This window comes from Eptesicus fuscus, chromosome 18 (assembly GCF_027574615.1).
Source record: "Eptesicus fuscus isolate TK198812 chromosome 18, DD_ASM_mEF_20220401, whole genome shotgun sequence".
In the NCBI taxonomy this organism is placed as follows: Eukaryota; Metazoa; Chordata; class Mammalia; order Chiroptera; family Vespertilionidae; genus Eptesicus; species Eptesicus fuscus.
Genome location: NC_072490.1, coordinates 42,574,482 through 42,593,526, shown reverse-complemented (window position 1 = coordinate 42,593,526; position 19,045 = coordinate 42,574,482). Strand labels below are relative to the sequence as shown.

General features: G+C 45.8%; 1 protein-coding gene across 1 annotated transcript in view; it reads right to left on the bottom strand.

Moving 5' to 3' along the window:
- The window catches only part of CACNA2D3 (calcium voltage-gated channel auxiliary subunit alpha2delta 3), an 827,325-nt gene that overhangs the window by 654,227 nt on the left and 154,053 nt on the right, over nucleotides 1-19,045 (bottom strand). Inside the window, exon 3 of the mRNA XM_054729840.1 lies at nucleotides 4,619-4,735. Within this exon, the coding sequence (XP_054585815.1) occupies nucleotides 4,619-4,735 (117 nt within the window). The remainder of the gene's footprint in view (nucleotides 1-4,618; nucleotides 4,736-19,045) is intronic.

Here is a 19,045-nt window from a genome sequence, read left to right as displayed (position 1 = left end):
AGTTCTGTCTTAAGAACCTTTACTTAATGTATAAATTTATAAACAAAAGGGTTGATTTCATTTCCAACTTAATGGGGGTCCTTTTGAAAGCGTCTGCACCAACAATTTCACCTTGCCTGCAGAGATAGGTGGTTTTTGTTTTGTTAATCCCCACCCCGAGGATATTTTCCCATTGATTTTTAGAGAGAGTAGAAGGAAGAGGGAGAGACAGAGAGAAAAACATAGACGTGAGAGAGACACATTGATTGGTTGCCTCCCACACACAACCTAATGTGGGGCAGGGATAGAGCCTGCAACCCGGGTACGTGCCCTTGACAGTCATCAACCTGGGAAGTTTCTGTCCGCAGACTGGCACCCTATCCACTGAGCCAAACCGGCTAGGGTGATATAGATGGTTTTTAAACCAGAAGTGTTCATATAGCCCTGTAGACAGCATATATTTAATTCCTTCCATAGCATATACTTTTGGTACAGAGCATGCTTTCCCTGGGCACACCCTGCTTGTCATGCCTCGGTGTATACATATTTACATAAAAACAAAGATGTGTTTTATAGTAATACATATGTAGACACACACTCATCAAAAAACATCTAGAGAAAGTCGCTTTAATAGTACCCTCTAGCTTTTTGGAAGACTGGTGTAAATCTCTTCTGCAGGGGGAAAATATCCATCTTTTGGGGAAGGTAAATGTTTATTAAATGCAAATGCTGGTATTCGCTACCCAGGAAAAACGTTGTGCTGCATGTGGCATTTCTCGATAAAAAGCCTTCAAGTCCCAGGTCCCTCCAGATAAACCCCTATCGGTGAAGCGATGCGTGAATGCCCTGAAATTGAATTACTGTACAACAGCAATTACTTTCCACAGTACAGCTGTAATGGGAAACAGCTCTGCAGTGCACAGCGGGCGGCTACAGGAAGGGGGCTTCACATGCAATCTAGTCTCTCCAGCCTTTCCCCAGGAGCAAGCGCGTTTATTTTTAAGCAAAACACTCTTTCTTCGAGTGCCGGATTTATCACTGTATCAATATAAATAAAAAAATAAGCGAAACAGGATGAAGTTTATGTCCAGGTATGAGCTTCTGAGTGCCTCCAAAATTTACTCAATAGCTTATTCAAGGTTTGAAAACAACAGACTCCTCCTCACTTTGTGAGTTTAGCTACAACCTGCTTTGTATGTCTCCTTGCTGTCCCCATTGCATTTAAACAACAAATAAAGTACTTAATGTTTTGGCTGATATGTGGCCGGAATAGATACCATCCTATAATCCCCTCTCTCTGGAGGGAGGCCTGCACTCTGCCCTGCCCGTTTTCTCTTTTTTTTTTTTTTTTTTTTTTTTATATATTTTATTGATTTTTTTAGAGAGAGGAAGAGAGAGGGAGTTAGAAACATCTATGAGAGAGAAACATCAATCAGCTGCTCCTGCACACCCCCCACTGGGGATGTGCCCGCAACTAAGGTCATGCCCTTGACCGGAATCGAACCTGGGACCCTTCAGTCCGCAGGCCGACACTCTATCCACTGAGCCAAACCGGTCTTGGCCCTGCCCGTTTTCGAAAGCCACGTGGGTCGGTGCCTTCCCAGGAAACCGGGAACTCCTGAGACCAAGACCAAAGGAAGTTACAAGTCTGGCCCAAATCAGTGTGACGAAGGGAGTGCCACCCCAGAGCTGCTCCAACAATCAAAGGCAATAACCGCTCTGGAGAATCCACCCTTTGAACACCATTCTGGAGGACCCTAGTACTCATTTATATATTCTCCGAAGTCCTTCTTGTTGTCATTTCCTGGTCACGCTTTGTGGGCTGTGCTGCTCACCTTGAGTCTGTGGGCCATTTCGGAATCACAAGACCATCACCTCCCCTGGCAGTGCTGGAATCTGTCCCTAAAGTGGGTCCCTATAAGCAGAGATGCCTGCAGCGGCCTGGTTACTTCCTACAGTCTCCTCCAGCTACACACGGCACTGTGCCCGCTCGGAGGTCCCTGGGGCTCAGATGGCCCTTCCAGCAGGATGATGGTTTGTGGTCCTCCTAGTGGAGGCTGGGATAGCAAAGACAAAGGAAAGGCTGGGCAGCCTGCCCACAGAGCCAAGGCCATGGGATGCACATCCTTGGCCTTCTCCCTCTTCTCAAATCAGGGAGAGGAATTGGTCACCATCAGCAAGACAGAAGAAAGGGGAGCTGTGCCAACTGTGCCTCCGTCAGTATTTCACAGGAGCTCTGACCTATGACAAGCTGAGCATTTCCAGGTGTCACGTGGGAAGGCCCACGGGAGTCGTCAGGCGGCAGAGGACGGCCGACCACCACTTCCTCCCCGTCCAGCATGTGAAATATCTCCTTGAAATGTTAATGAACTGAAAGCAAATTGATTCCATTCCTTGTCCATTTAGAGGACTTAAAACTTGATAAACCGCTCAGCAGCATTAAATGAGGACTTGGTTGCATGAACACGTTTGAACAAAGAAGTTGGGAGATAAGGCTTAAGGCACAAGTGTTATCCGAGAGAGCAAGGAGCAGCGTGGCTGCATCAAACTCGATTTGGTTCTAAGTCAAAACAACCTATTGCCAGCCTCCAAGAGGATTTGGAAAGATGATTTAAACCGCCGATGGCATTAAAACATGCTAGACAGTATTAGTTAAGAAGTGATGCCATCATGATGCCCCCATTATGTTAATGGCAATTATTAAAGCTAAGGTTATTTGTAATTTGCTGGCCTGGAGGGGAAAAAAAAGTTACATATAGTCCATTACCAACCAGATGACAGAGGTTATGTAATGGGCAGGCCACTTTAGGTTTCCCATTTGCTTCAGACATCTGACGGGGAGAAAATGGGACTTTCTGTGATAGGATAATTGCATAGTGGAGAGTAATTCAAATAGGGGACGAGTATGATAAAATCACTCTGATTCAACTAATCACTGGGGAAAGCGATGGGGTAAAACGCTGAAATCAAGCCAGAAGCGACAGAAAGGATCAACACTGCTTAACAGCCAAGGGACGGCAGGCCTGTGGAGGACGGGGTCTCCTCCCCCCCCTCCCCCCAGCACTAACTTAACTGCCTTCGCAGACTAAAGGTGTTAGTGCAGTTTCCTAAACTGCTATTTCCAGTCTCATAAATATTTTATGTACATCCATGGAAACGTTAGTAACCAGCGCTGTTTGTGAGCCCGTTTTCTCACTTAGATCCCTGCGTCCTCCCAGCCGCCCACCATTGATGAGCACTTGGCGCTGCATCAGTTATTGGCAGGAAGATACTCGGGAGGCGCTAGAACCTCTGACCCTGCTCAGGTAGGCTGCTGAGGGTGCGGATGGGCGCTTGGAAATGGGAGACCGTGAGGCGTGGGGCATCGCAGTGATTGAGTGAATTCTGAAATGTTTTTTTTTCTCCTGGGCCCTTTGAGAAGAAGGCTGCTGCTTGGTGGGTCGGCATGGCGAAGGAAGGACCCCGGGGCACCGAGTGTCTTCTAGGGCAACGCTGTAGATAATGCTCGACTGCAAACCACAGGCACATCGGGATTGGAGGTGTCGGCCCTCCAGATGCCCACAAGTCCCACAGGCAAATATTAACCGCTCCTATTCAAGAAGTGGGGTGTCATTATAGTATGTGAAAGTCACACCCTCTGCTCCCCGGGCCTCAACACGAACCCACATCCAGGAGGTCTCTCAGTGGCCACCTCATCTCATTCCAAATGCCATGTGGTTCACGACTGTGGCCAATAGAGCTGCACAGCTGACAATGAGGCCAGGTCAATCACAATGATGAAGCCGTCTCCAAACCAAACCCCAACCTGACACACAAGCCCTCTCCCCTGTTAAGACTGGGAGGAGCAGCCACTCTTACAGGACCAGTCAGCCTAGACTTTGTGGCATCAAGTGTGCTTGCAAGGGGCTCTGTACATCTATTTTAAAATACATGACATACACATTTCAGAGCACTGTGTATATGCCTGGGTCTGTGCTAAGTGGCTCTAAAGCATAACTTTGATTAAACGTCACACCTCTTGTTGTTTCCCCACTTACAAATGAGGAAAGCTGTTTCTCCAAAGGCCAAAGCTTAGGAAGTGACAAAGGCAGGCACTGAACCCAGGTCAGACTCATGCTCTTACCTACTAATCTGCAATCCTTCCTACTGAATCAAAATAGTACAGAAATGCCTAGATGGAGTGGCTCAGCAGTTGAGCATTGCCCTGGGAATCAGGAGGTCACAAGGTTCGATTCCTGGTTGGGGCACATGCCCAGGTTGTGGGCTTGATCCCCAGTGGGGGACGTGGAGGAGGCAGCTGATCAATGATTCACTCTCATCACTGATGTTTCTATCTCTCTCTCTCCCTCTCCTTTCTTCTCTGAAATCAATAAAAAAAAAATAGTACAGAAAAGTTTCAGGGTCAAGCAAATGTGTGGGGTCATCAGGTTTAAAGCAGAAATAACTTGTGGAAATTTCTGTGGCCAATTAAGTGTGAGAGAAGCTAAAGTCAGAAGTGTCCCTTTATAACAAAGTGATTCTGGAGATGATTATTAAAACTGAGTCAACTTTGGTCTCTGAGAGTTGGGTTCACCAGAGCCAGTTCCCTGCAGCTGCCTTGTGTCTACGGACCATAAAGAGCTGAAGCCGAGGCACTTACCCGCACTGCTTCAGACTTCTTGTGAAACATCTCTTCCATGTTCTTTGCCAGCTTTTTCACCAGCTGGAGGCCATCGATTTCTTCTATGGCAACGTCTTTCTCATACTCTTTGTATTTCTGTAAGAAGGGAGGGAAACAATGAAGGCTCAAGATACTGCAAAACACCTCGCCCGTTCCTTCCCAGCATCTCTACCTACAAGGAGTCAGTAAAAGTAAAGTTACAATATGACTGTCTCTGTTGGGTTTGGGGAGATGGGACTGTATTTCATAATTATTGAACCAACTAAGGAGAAATGTAAAAATTGGCTCTGACTCTCCAGAAGCTTAACTAGCACCCAGGAAAAGAATAAACCGTGAAGCAAGTAAACTCTATCATCCACCCTCTTCAGTTCCTGGAATCAACACTCTATTTCCAATCTGCCCACAGTCAACGGTTCCTCAGAGGGACTGCCTGCAGCCAACACCACTGGAAGCTGACTATTCCAGATGTGTCATAAAGTAAAAAAGAAGAAATTCAACCTTTTTTTGTTTTATTTTTCCTTGAATATCACTAAATTTTTCATGGCTGAAGACTGAGGACTTAGGGCAAAATAGTCTGAAGGCTAGGACTCTAATGTATAACTATCACAGGAGCCAGCAAACTAGAACCCTTGAGCCAAATCCAGGCCATCACCAGTTTTTGTAAATAAAGTTTTGTTGGGACAAAGCCATACCCATTTGTTTACATATGCTATCAAGGTAAGTAAGTAGTCACACAGAGACCAGAGGACTCACAAAATCTAAAATAGTTACTCTGATCCTTTATGGAGAACGCATGTCATCTCCTGAACTGGAGCAGAAGTTAAAGAAAGTGATGGCAGAGCATCTTAAAAACACTTTATAACAATGGAGCCCTTGCTATGGATTTCAGCAATTCAAGTCAATTACTGAGGATGTCATATGTACCCTCCCCGAGCTCACAGAAGGAGCATGTGCAACAAAACCATAAAAACAACACTTTATATAAGATTTCTTAATCTCTTCCTCTGTTCCATAAGAGACTGATTTGACCCACAGTTCACCCAAATTCTCACAAACAATGTTTCGTTTAAAACCCATCTCATGCCCTGGTAACTGGTCTGCCTAAGCAGTTCTCAGAGTGGTCCCAGCCCCCCTGTAGGGTCTCTGAGACCCTTGCATGGACCCAGGCAGTGCCCCTTTTTTTCCAACAGCATATCTATGTGAAGCCAGATTTTCTTCATAGATTTCAACAAATCACAACAGACTGAAACCAGAAGCAGAGGAAAATCACCTCTCCTCTTACACCAAACATGAGAGACATTTGCAAAAATGAAAAAAGGCCAATCCTCTAAATTTTCTGTTTTAGAAAATACATTTATTTTTCATAAAATATGTTATGTATGTTAACATGTAACATATGTTTTGAATAATTTTTAAATTTCTTAGTTTTAATTTCTAATATGGCAAATATCAATAAACATAATCCATATAAGCAAAAGGTCTTAGTGATCTCTTCAATATTTTGTAAATGGAGTTCCAAATACTTTTAGTGTGAACAGGAATCACTTCCATTTATGCAGCTATAGAGGCTGGAAACTGAAAATACTAGGGGCTTCACATTGACTCTTACTTGTGGGGAGAACTAAATCAGTTAACAAACCTCTCACCACAAGATCCTAAGGGCTCCACATCTTACTTTGACTCTAGTAACCTTGACAGTCATTCTTGAAGTGAAAAAATATAATGACTTTTTAAAAATGAGATCATTTTTAAGATATAAATTTATAGAGAGAAAATATAAATTCATCTTCAAAAATGTAAACTAGATGGAGGTTCAGTTTTTCCTCACCCCAAGGAAGGGGGTGAGTGAGTGTGTGTGTGTGTGTGTGTGTGTGTACGCACACGTGGGTGAGAAAACATTTCCCTTCCTAGAGCACATTCCCACGTCCTTTGAGGCAAGAATACTTGTGTCTTAAAAAAAAAACAAATTAGAGTTTAAAGACAGAGGGAGTGACTCTAAGGAAATGAATGTAGAGAGAATTCCTCTGATCCTTAATACTAAAATGAAATTCCTAGAGTCTGGGGGCTTCTGGCCACACAGAATCCCCATGGCCCACTACCGGACTCTGGAACAGGCAGAAAGGGACCCTCAGCCTGGGCACTGGGCCTCTCACCTGGACATCAGGCCCAAGGGCTTGGCATTTCTCAGAATTAAGGTAACCCTAACAAAATAAAGTGCTATTTCGGACCACCTGAGTCTGGACCAAGACAGACACCTGCTACATTGTTTATAAGATGCTCTGAGCTGCTCTGTGTGGTCCCATAATGGACCTTGAGTTGTAAGTGACATGTTTCTCCCTGCTCCCTGGAAACATCCATAAAAATCTTATGTGTTTGTATCGAGAGTCTCTCTTATATCTCACCTAGAAAACCCATATTCCTTCTTCTAACTTTCCCCTCCGCCTCACCAAGGGGGTCCTGGCTCCCCAAGACAAGGAGGATGCGTCCTCCCTCTGAGACCCAGAGCACCCAGTCAGCGCTCACTCTCCTCTGCAGGTTTTGTAACGTCTGTGGTCCAGGGGGTGAGGACAGGTCCCCGTGGCCACCCACCAGCCCACAGCAGACACTCACAGGACCTCTCTGGGTGAAGCTTGTTGAAGAACAATTGTGGTGTTACAAGACAAGCAACAAGCCGGCAATGCAGCTGCACTGGCCTATGGTTCTGTAAGGGTGACCTCCCAACCCCCTGGGAGGGTGACTGGATCGGCCTGGGATGTGGGACTCCAGCCAGCCCACGCCTGGCTCGAGCTAACAGCGTCCTCTGCTGTATGAAGAAAACTTCAATGGCAATTACTGGAAACTTTCCCTAAGTTCAAATGCAAGCCAGCGTCTTTGGAGCCAAAAATCCCGGGGGTTCTCTGCTGCCCGCCAGATGTGCTCCAAAAGCCAGCAGCGGAGACCAACTCCTAGCCAAGGCTGATTCACTACCAAAAACACAAAGTTCAAGAAGTGAGTGAAACAAAACAAAACTAATGTCCGTCTAGTATTTACAGAGGCAGTGAAATCAATCTCTGTCTTAAGTAATTCTGAAACTAACGTTGATCTAGAGATTTAAGATAAAGAAAAATGAAATGGATTTTACAATTAGCCTTTACCTGAATCTTTTGATTTTTATATAGGGGAGCCATTATTCTGGCCATATCTGTTCCTTGCATGTGTTTCTCTCCCAATAGACTTCCAAAAGGGAGTCAATTCATTTCTCACCATCCCCCCAAGATCTTCCTGTGTCCTCTCCTTCTGAATCTGTTCTGTGAAAGGAGCCACTGACTTTTGGGGGAGTTGTCAGCCTCCCAGGACTATTGGGTGCCTGGTGACCTAGCTAACCAATCTCAGCATGAAGGTCTTGCCAAGCCAAGGACTCCAGATGTGGGACAAGCATAGCCATTCACTGGATCCATTCCTCTGCCAGCCTGTCTCCTCCTCTCCTCCCTTCAGGACTCATGACAATGGGTCCTCTCTGCTCTGAGTCAAGCTCATGCTACTTTCTCATCACCCCGGGAAGTTAGTCCATAAGGAAAAAAAAACACACCCTGCTTTTCAAGATGTGTTGATGCCTGTTGGAATCAAGTCAGAACAACGTAATGCCTTACTCTTACCAGGAAACATTACACTTTGCTGGAATCAAAGGATTTTCAAGAACAGAGAGATTAACCCAGGATAGTCATTAATCAACCGCAAGCCCTTAGCAGTTTAGAATGCAACATCAAAACCTTTAAAAGCGTGCCTCAGTGTGAAACCAAGCGATTTGACCTCCAGCAACTGGAGGGAGTAAGCTCAACAGTACAAGAGAATTCCACATGGCCATCCCAAACGTGTATGGAAGAAGGCAGGAATTGTGCATGCAGTGTGATACGATATGGTACAGACAGTAATCGGTGCTTTTTATTTTCAGTTACTAACCTGCATACACAAAAGCACACGCGCACACACACACACACACACACACCCTGCTAGAAGGAGGTGCCAAGTGTTCACAGCTGGCTGTACAATTACAAATGGGTTTCTTCCTTTCTTTCCTTGCTTACCTGCGTGTTCTCATTTTTACAATGAACACACATTGGAAATTAGAAAATATAAAAGTTGTAGTTGTATGTAGAGTAGCATATGGGCACCTCATAAACAGATTCCTGCAGGGGAACGTGGTCCCAATTAGAAACTGTGTAATTAAGCAGCACGTCTTCATTAGCAGAGCCTGAGGAAGTCGGTACAATGAGTCAGTCCTCCGTCTATCCCAGGCCCAGCACGGCGCCGGAAGCTCTTCACAAATTAATTCGTCTCATCCTCACAGCCACCCTGGGAGGTTGGCATTATCCCCATGTTGCAGATGGGGAACTGAGGCACTGAGAGGTTTAGTCATGTTGAAAGGCAAATGGTTAGAGTGCGTTTTAAACCTAGCAAGGGCTAACTTCTAGTCGCTTAGGTCATTTGAACTTGGAAGTAAAGGGTGAAGGATTGACAGCCTAAATATTTGCAAGCTTGTTTCTGAGGCTGCATTTCACCGCCATAAAACTCCTGTTTCATTGGTTTTTGTAGCCAATGGTAGCTTGGACTTGCCAAAAGAGTCAAGTGGCAAAAACTAGAGACATGGTCAGTTCACAGGGGCTGCAACTGCTCCGAGGCTGCTCCAAGTGAGCCAGAGTAACGTGGCCAGGGCCCACTGGGTGTCCTGAAAGTGGGCGATATTCCACCACAGGCCACTGAGGGGTGAAGTTGAAGCTGGCTTTAAAGGAGCAGATGCAGCTCTTGACAATAAAAATACCCGGAGGGAAATGAGCAAGCCCCCTCAGAAGGTGGCCCTGGAGCCTTTATTATAGTGACACCATGGCTGTGTTTGGGCTACAAATCCTCTTTTGTTCTCTAAGGTACCAAGACTGTGCTGGAGGCAAAACACCTCAAGCTCCTTTCCCTCCAGGTGGGCCTCCCACACAGCTGTGCAGGCAATGGCTTTGTTTCCTACAGCTTAAAGGGCTGCCTCAGCAAGTACTTGTTTCATGTAAAAGCAGTCCTCCTTCCACTGGGAAAAGGAGTTAGGAAAGTATCAGCAGGTCCCTGAAAACACAAAGGAAGCCAGGGGGGAAGATGAACATGGAAGAGACATTGTGCCACCCAATGAAAGGTTCAGGCCAGCCTGGATTTGAATACTGTCTCCAGTGCCCCATTTACTTGTTCTGCAAACATCTTTTTTGTGTCTCTGGTATGCTGGGTGGGGTACTAGACACCCAGCGCAATTATAAGTAAAGCAGAACTGAATAAGGCTGGCATTCTAATGGTCAGGAGTGTTCTGTTGAGTAAAGAGGCAAAGAAGGTACAACAGAGTGGTAGGTTGAACCAGTGGGGTGGGCAACGTAGTGACTCCCATATTGCTGGGCCTTTAAAGGATGACTAGGCTGGGAAGGTGGGAGAGACAATAGGGGATGAGCCTGCCTGGCAGAGTGAGAGGCAGGTATGGAGGTCCAGGGACAAGAAGCTGCTTGGAGCTCAAGAAACTACCCGGTTTCACTTTGTTGGCACATGGATGGTCAAGGTGGGGGACTCTAATGAGAGATGATGTCAGAGTAGTGAGCAGAATCAGGCCATCAAGGGTAGTGTTCTAGGATGTAAGGGTTTGGACCTCATCCTGATTAGGGTAGGAGGGTGGGGTGAGGAGACAGGCAATAGCCAGAGACATTGGAGGTTTTCTGGGTAGTAGGGGGACTCGATGATCACATGTGTCCTTTTGAAAAATCTTAGTGTGCAGAATAGGTAGGAGGGAGTAAAGCTAGGTGGAGACAAGGAGTTGGGAGGTGGAAGCAGCCAGAACTTGGGACTCAGCAACGGCGAGAGACCAGAAGAGTCACAGGAATGACAGGTGGGCTCCCAGGAGACATGCAGAAGTTTGATAGTCAGACACAGCAGCAGTTTGGGAGTTTGGCCATGTCACTTCAAGGAAATCTCTTAACCTTCTGGGCCTCAGGGTCCTTATTCAGAATGCTGAGAGGGTTACTAGGAGGATGTCTGTGAAGGCCCCCAGCACAGTGCTGGCACATAACAGGCCCTTCCAATCCTCACAGGCCCTGGTTTTCCCTCCTGGAATTTCTGCTGCAGATGATTCTAGTAAGTGTTGTGTTTTCGTACTGATGCCTTCCTGAACTGAAGCTCTTAATATAAGAGACAAATCCAACAGGATGATGATGATGTCGATGCTCTTCACTCTGCCACCCTTGTCCTCTGGGCCTCCCCCCTCCCTGCCCCAGGGCTTGGGGCCATAGCCTGGGACACCTGAGCAACCCAGCCTGTGGCTTTAGCCAAGACCCGGGAGAAGGCAGAACACAGCCCTTCACAAGAGCACCTCTCAGTATGCATGACACAGAAGGCAGGCGAGCCTGAGGAACGCTTATTCCCTCTGTCTCAGGAGAGCCCCTGAAGCCCCCACTCCTTCTGTTAGCAGAATCAGCATTTGGCAAGAAATCTCGTGATGAGCCAAGAACATTCATCACTGGCGAAGGGAGGCACAGAAATGCATTATTTCTGCAGCATCTACTTTGCCAGATCATTTCACACAAACACCAGGAAGAGAAAAGCACTACGTCACTGTCAGAACACTTAATGCTGTTCATACATTTGGGTCATTTTTCTCCTACGTGATGACTGCGTATCTAGGAGTGACTCACCTGGAACAGCCTCAGAGAGGGGCTCCAGCCAGGAGGCTTCTGACCAATCACAGTTAATTGGTATAAACCCCAAACATGAAAGGGGGGCTCTGAGGACACTCAGCACAGTGAAACATGCCCTCCGCAGGGAACGGATGAAGGGGGATCATTAGCCAAAGAGCCGGTGCATCTGAACATGGTCTCTTGGCCAAATTTTTCATCAAAAACTGCAATTTCATCTCCAAAGTGGGAAGAATTAAATCACTAGATGAGGGCTGACAGCATATCCAGGAAGAGCAATAGCAAAGCAAGGACTTGCTCAGCCCCTAGTGAGAATCAGTGGTGGCTTGCCTCAAAGTCAGGATTTGAGAGAATGGCCTGCTTCTCCATCCCTCTCCTAAGCCTGTGGCACTTCAGTTGAAATCCCTGATCCAGATCACCAATAAACCCTGTTCCTGCGAAAGCACCTGGAGACTGGCTACACCCAGGCCCTCAACATGAGCAGAAGATGCTTTGTGTTCCTACCTTAAGGTTCAATTGTCAGTCTTACTCTCTAAAATAGCAACAGTGCAGAGATAAGTTCATTAAACCAACCATTTAAGTAAGAATCACACCAACACAAAAAAGGAACCTAAACTGAAATCACTTTTATTTTCATTCATTCAATGTGCCAGGTGGTTGGGGGGTGTTAGCAAATACATATGTTCCCCTTGGGGTATAAAGAAGCTAAATTTTGGCCGAAACCGGTTTGGCTCAGTGGATAGAGCATCGGCCTGCGGACTGAAAGGTCCCGGGTTCGATTCCGGTCAAGGGCATGTACCTTGGTTTCGGGCACATCCCCGGAAGGGGGTGTGCAGGAGGCAGCTGATCGATGTTTCTCTCTCATCGATGTTTCTAACTCTCTATCCCTCTTCCTTCCTCTCTTTAAAAAATCAATAAAATATATTTTTTTTAAAAGAAGCAGCTAAATTTTGGTTCATTTTTTTAAAAATAAGTAATAGTTTTGCTGGGTGGCTCAGCTGGTTGGAGGGTCCTCCAATACACCAAAAGGTTGCGGGTTTGATTCCAGCTCAGGGCACATAGCTAGGTTGTGGGTTCAGTCCCCAGTTGGGGTGTGTATGGGAGGCAATTGATTGATGTTTCTCTCACATCAATGTTTCTCTCTCTCTCTCTCTCTCTCTCTCTCTCTCTCTCTCTCTCTCTCTCTCTGTCTCTCTGTCTCTCTCTCTAAAATCAATAAAAAACAACATATTCTCAGATGAGGGTTTTAAAAAAGTAATAAATAAATTGGAGCAGAGCTGCATGAATCATTTCAATCTAAACTTGAGCCCTGATATTCCATCGAGCAGTCCTGTATGTCTCCCCTGATGTCACTCCTGTCTTCAGCGCAGGTAAATCACTTATGCCAGAGGCAAGAGAGTGTTGTCTGTTCTACTGAATGTATAACAGTCTATAAAGCACAGACCTATATTTCTTGCTGAGTAGGGAGGGGTCAGTCTCAGGTACTGTGAGCAACCCAACAGTTCTGTCAACAGTGAAAACTTGGCTAGGAACAGGAAGGATGTCACAGTCATTGAGTAGGAAAAGGGTCCCAGGGAGGCAGGCGTGTAAAACAATAAATGAGGCAAGGCCCCTGGAAAAGGGAATGACTGTGAAGTATATACAATTCCCTGCCTCCTGGGAGACGAGGTTGATGGAGTACCCCCTTACTTTAATGAGACAGTCTTGAGCCAACACAAGGTGGCTGGACTCTGAACAAGCTTGATGGGAGAGTGAGCACCACAGGAGCAGGGGCAGCCTTTTCAGGTTGCATGTAATCCCCTTCCTTGTACATGTACATGTAAGCATGTATGTCCCTCCATCAGGGAGAACGAGAGACAGTTTTTGTTTTGTCTTCTGTCTTATTTCTAGCAAAGAGGGCTGACCACAATGGGATGGGTGGAAAGGACCCGCATGAATTTTGCTGGAATACTATTGATTTGGAGCCCGGTAGCATCCTCCTCCTTGGTTTGGAATCACCTGCCAGAGCTCAAGTCAGAGGAAGATCATCAATATGCATCCCACTCTCGAGGAAATTTGACATGGTACTAAGACCAGGGACTCTCTAGCCAGAGGTGCTGAGTTCAAGTCCTAATGTCCTCACTTACTAGCTATGTGACAAGTTGCCTGGCCTCCATCAGCCTCCTTTCCTTCATCAGTGAAGTGGATGATACTAAACCCCAGACTGTTGTTGGGATGATCAAATGAGGTCAAGTGGGTCAAGTACCCAACAGAATGCTGGACACAAAGTGCTCAAAATTGTGATGGTGATGGCGGAGGTTAGTAATAAATTCTGACCTTCGGTCTATAACTCCTGAAAAATGTCATTCTCTTGCCTCAACAATAAGAAGAAAGTCTCAATCAACATTCAGAGCCTAACAGGTGAACTAGCTCTCAATGCTGCTCAGGAATTGGCAGTTTCCAAATACATTCACAAGGTCCTGAGGGGTCTTCAACAGTAACTCTGAGGATGGCTCCTTCTGCAGAAATTGGATGATAGGAGCCTACATTTGTGTGTGTGTGTATAGGGCTAGAGAATGGAGGTTTTTAGATATGTTACTAAAGATATTGCCACACAAACGAATCATCTGCAATTCTTAGAGTCTCACCTTATAGGCAGTGTCATTTTCTTATTGTGACGTAAATGTACTCAGTATTCCTCTCGACTCAATTATCGCATACAGTGTCACTTCAAATACAACACTCCAAAGCAATTATGCTTCCAAGTAAATACATTTCTAAATCCTTTAAGCTGATGTTACGAACGCTCCTTTTTAACCATAACAACAACACACCTAACTAGACTCATGGAACTCTAGGTCACAGAAGGCTATTCTAATATTTGAAAATGAGAAGAGCCATTTTGTACAAACAATTCTGTGTCACACAGGTGTTCTGATCAAGTGTCTCCAAGGTCAAAATTGAAACAAAAACACCCACTAGTGATTCTTTGCTCTCTCAGACCTAGTTAAGTTTGAAGAAAAATCCTTGAAGAATGCTGTTTTTCACTGTCAAAACCATCAGGACAAGAGACAGTTTGCATAAGAAGAAGAGACCTTGGTTTATAAATGACAGGAGAGGAAGGGGGACAGGGTATTAAATTACAACCCAAAGAACAGAGGAGGCAGGGAGAGCTGGGCCCCACCTTCTGCAGGGCTGTGGCACTCAAGGAATTTGAAATCAGTTTCTTACTCCATGGGGTGAGAAGCATGGACATGAGCTGCCACTGAGGGCAGAGCGATTAAGAACTTCTAGCTGGGAGTGGTGGGGAGAGTAGTGTGGTTTAAATTACTTATCAAGGTACCTTCTGGTACGCTATGAATTATGGGGTCCCCGGCACCAGTGTCCCTGGGGCCCTTGTACCGAGCTCACTGTGTGGAGTGCCCTCCTCTGGAGTCCCAGGGAGGCTGCTCTCAGAGCAGCGGGCTCCGCAGGGGGTGCCCCCTGAGAGATTCTACTACTTCCAGATTGTCAGGTGCTGATGTAACAGATGAATATCCCTCCTCTTCTGGTTTACTGTCTATACTTTTAAAAAAAAAACCTCTTGATGAGTCTCATAAGCTTTACTGTTCAACACAGTCACCTGAACAAATACTACTGATAAATGTAGCTGTATGGTGATAAAACTGAGTGTGAGTGCTGCATCGCACTCCCCATTCTATAAGGAAAATTAAGTCAGAGACAGGCTACTCAACCAGCTGTTGATACAGCCATCCTTGCCTAGTGTGGCGGCAGAGCACACTGCTTTAAAATTGGGGAGATCTATCTACTGAACAAAACCAAATGGTCTCAGTGATTATTAAAAAATCGCATTCCCGGGGATTTTCTGGATTACTGTATGGGGGGGATCTGAGGCTCTGAATATAACTATTTATTGGGCACCTACATCCTCACAACACTAAACCCCAAAAGAATGATTACAGGCCCATGTGTGTTAGAGAAGAAAAATCTCATTGTACACATCATTTATGGGTGTGTTTTATGTACACCAACCAAATTTAACTATAGCCAAACTGCAAATAATAAAACATTACTTGACAAAGCCTGTACTACTTGGTATAGATTATTTTCTGCAGGCCACTTTTTCAAACACATTTTTCTGATGTTCCCATTTAAAGTAATTAATCCTTCCTGCTCCCCCAAAATCAGAAGGGTTAACAACAATGATGACAATAATAATAACAAATTGTTATTAATAAGAGCAACCAGCATTTATTGAACACTAACTTTGGGTGAGATAGATACTATTTCCCTACATTTTACAGGTTAGAGAACAGAGGCCTGCGGGGAGAACAGAGACACACCGGAGGATCCAAGGTTACATCACCAGTGAGTGGTTGTATTCATTAGGGGGACAGAAGCTGATATAATAAAAATATCCCCAAATCTCAGTGGCTTCACCCAATATAGATTTGTTTCTTGTAACCATCCCACGTGGCGGATCCTTGTCATCAGAGGCTTTCCACATAGTGACTCGGGGACCCAGGATCCTCCCATGAGCCCTGCTCTCCTCACAGGCCTTGAGTCTTCTGCATTCAGCCAGCAAATGGGGGTATTGGGAGTGAAGAAGGCACACCCGCTTGCTGAACTCCATGGCCTGGAAGGGACAGGCATCAGCTCTGCTCACTTTCCACAGGCAGGAACTGACCCAGCGTTAGGGAGCCCAGGAAACAGGACTGGCAGCTGGAGAGCCATATCCAGGCTCTAAGTCAACACTATGGAAAGAAATAGATGCTTAAGTCACCCCGGGTCTGTTAGCTGCCTGTCCTGCTGTCACAGAACCAGGATTGAAACCCAGGCAGCGTGGCCCCAGAGTCCACACTCTTTACCGCCACACTTGAGTATAAAAAGCTTGATAAACTGTAGACAGATGAAACCTCCGATTAAAACTTGGCTTGGAATCACTGGCAAGATGGGATACTTCAGAGCTGGTACAATCAAGCTTCAGGCTAGAGGAAGGGTAATATCACCCGAGTACTTGTGGATGTAATTATGGTCAGGCCCAGGTGTTAAAGGGCAAGTTAGTGCAACACAGAAAGAAATACATTATAAACAATTCTGAGACCTTTTGTACGATTTCCTTAATCCCAGCTCAAATAAAAGTGCTATTTGATTAACATCAATGACCTTCTCCAGCATACGATATGAGTCGCCCAGGCCCCAGGAAAGTTAATTGGCTTAACTAAAGTCTTTTTAATTCTATAGCCAAGATGTCCTGAAAATCGAAGGCAATCAATGAATGAGTCTGCAAGATCTGTAACAAGCTTAGAGCTAATGCTATTTGCAGCTGCTCAAGTGGTTCCTGTACTTACTGAGCCAAAAGCTGGAATGAGTGTTAAGACCCTGCATCTGAATGGATCTTTAACTCCATCAATTCCAAACTAAAAAGAGAGACACCAATTTATGGCACTGCTGGACCCCGGCTTTTTGTTGGGGAATGTAGAGAACCATGGTGATGTTATTGGAGAAAAACATGCCTCGTCTTTCCCAGTTGCTAATGGGAGTGAGGTTCATGGGGTACCGCTGGAATAAGGCTTCCCAGAGCCGCCCCCACCCCCACGCCCAGGAGGATGAGACATGGTAAAAAGCTCTATTTCTATGGAATTACATCCCTGTGTTTCCAAAATCCCATTCCCCTTAGTCCAGTCACAGAAGAAGTGGAGCTGGGGGTTCAGTGAGGCTAAAAGCAAAGCCAGTGTCCAGGGTTTCCTTTCCATGTTGGAGCTGGGTCCAATTCATCATGAGGCTAGTTACAGTCCATTAGTGCACTGTGTGTGGGGTCCACATGGCTATGGGCCATGTGGGCAAATGCAGGGGAGCAGGAGCAAAAGAGCCCCAAAAGCCCAGAGTCACACAAGTCCCAAGAGAGCAAACTCCTTTGTTTGCAGGGTTAAGTGTCCCAAATCTTGTGCTGCTGGAAGTGGCCATGCCCATTTTGGCCAATGACCTCTGTTCCCAGGTGTGACTGACAGACATCCCTTACCTATGTCATCCCAACTTTACTGGGCATGTGTCTCTTTTCCCTTTGTCCAATCTCCTTCCTCTGACGTTTTGCAGGGAACATGCCTGTAATGTCTGGCCTTCCCTTTGCTCCTTTCCTGTGATTAATAACTAGTTAATTACAGCGGTATCAGTCAGATCATGCCTAATAGTGATGAACCCGCCCTCCCTCCTGTGGGAAGGAAAAGCTGAAGACTGGTCTCCCTTCTCCTGTTGGGAAACCTTTATAAAAATGTTGGGAAGATTCTGTTCCCTCCTACTGATATCAGGGCAGAGAAAAATAACCCATGGCATCAACATTTTCACGGAAACATCCTCTTGCCCCATCTTGCCACAGCTACTCTTGGAGTTAGCGGCAGGTGACCCCGCCCACTTATCTGCCATAACTGTACCCAAAAGTGACGGTGCTATAGCACAGCCATCCCTATGCTGAGATGCAAAACATAATCTGAGCTTCCCAAGAATTTAAATGTCACCAACTTCAGAACTAGATAATTTTGTTGACATACTTCACTGAGCCCAGCACACAGGACTTCTCCCAATATCTTTAAAATCACAGTGTTAGAGTCCGAAAGAAATTTGGAAATAATCCATTTCAGAAGCAACAAACTCAAACACCTCCAGAGGCCAGAAGGTCATTTCAGGTGAGAGGGATCGAGCCAGGCCGGGGCCTGTGGCGAACAGCAGACCTTCGTCTCATCCTAAAACGATGGTCACTTTTTGGCTGATCCTTTGTGGCTGGGGGGCACGCTGTGGTTATCCAGTCTTCCTTTCTTAAAAAGAAGCAAGAAATCTATGTTTTTATGTGAAATTACCCACTGAGTCCCTTTCTTTGGACCCTCTGGCACCTAGATACAAAATGTCAGTAAACATCTTCCTCCTCGTTCCTCTTCAAGTAAGGAGACTGAGACAATAACACGGTCTCCCACAAGGCAGTGGGGTGCTGGGCAGTGTGGGGACTACTTCCGGGAAGCTATCACTAACCCTCAAACAAGGCGCTGCTGTGATCTCCACCGTGAAATGAAACACTGAGAGGGCAGCAGCCAGCTCAGGACCAGAAGGGACTGATGCTCCCCTGACCACCAGGGTCCCAGGCATCCGTGTCCCCTGGCCTCGCAGGGGCTCAGACCCTTAGGCTGCATTCCCTAAAGACCCACATGTCAGACCAAAAGCACTGGATTCCTCATGTGCTTGGGGTTGGGAGGCATAGAAACAAGAACCTGAAGATGAGGATGCCAAGCAGATTGAGAGAAGCCCACAAATTACTCTTGAAAAGGTGTTTTTTTTTTCCTATGCTGGTTTGAAAAATACTAGAGTCCTAGGAAATGTTAATAATCTCTCTCTCTCTCTCTCTCTCTCTCTCTCTCTCTCTCTCACACACACACACACACACACACACACACACAATCACACTATGCTACCAGTATTTGTCTCCTGAATGTATTTAGGAAAATATAAGGAAATTAATCAATATAGCCACCCTATTCTTATTATCATGCATAATATGATTTTAAGATGGGAATTTTGGGGGATTTGGGAGAGTGGCTGCTCTGGCATTTGGTGAAGCCCACAGACCCTTTTCATAATAATTTTTTTTTAGAGAGAGTGGAAGGGAGGGAGGAGGAAGAGAGAGAGAGAGAAAGAGTGAGAAATATCAATGTGAAAGAGGCACATCGATTAGTTGCCTCCCTCATGCACC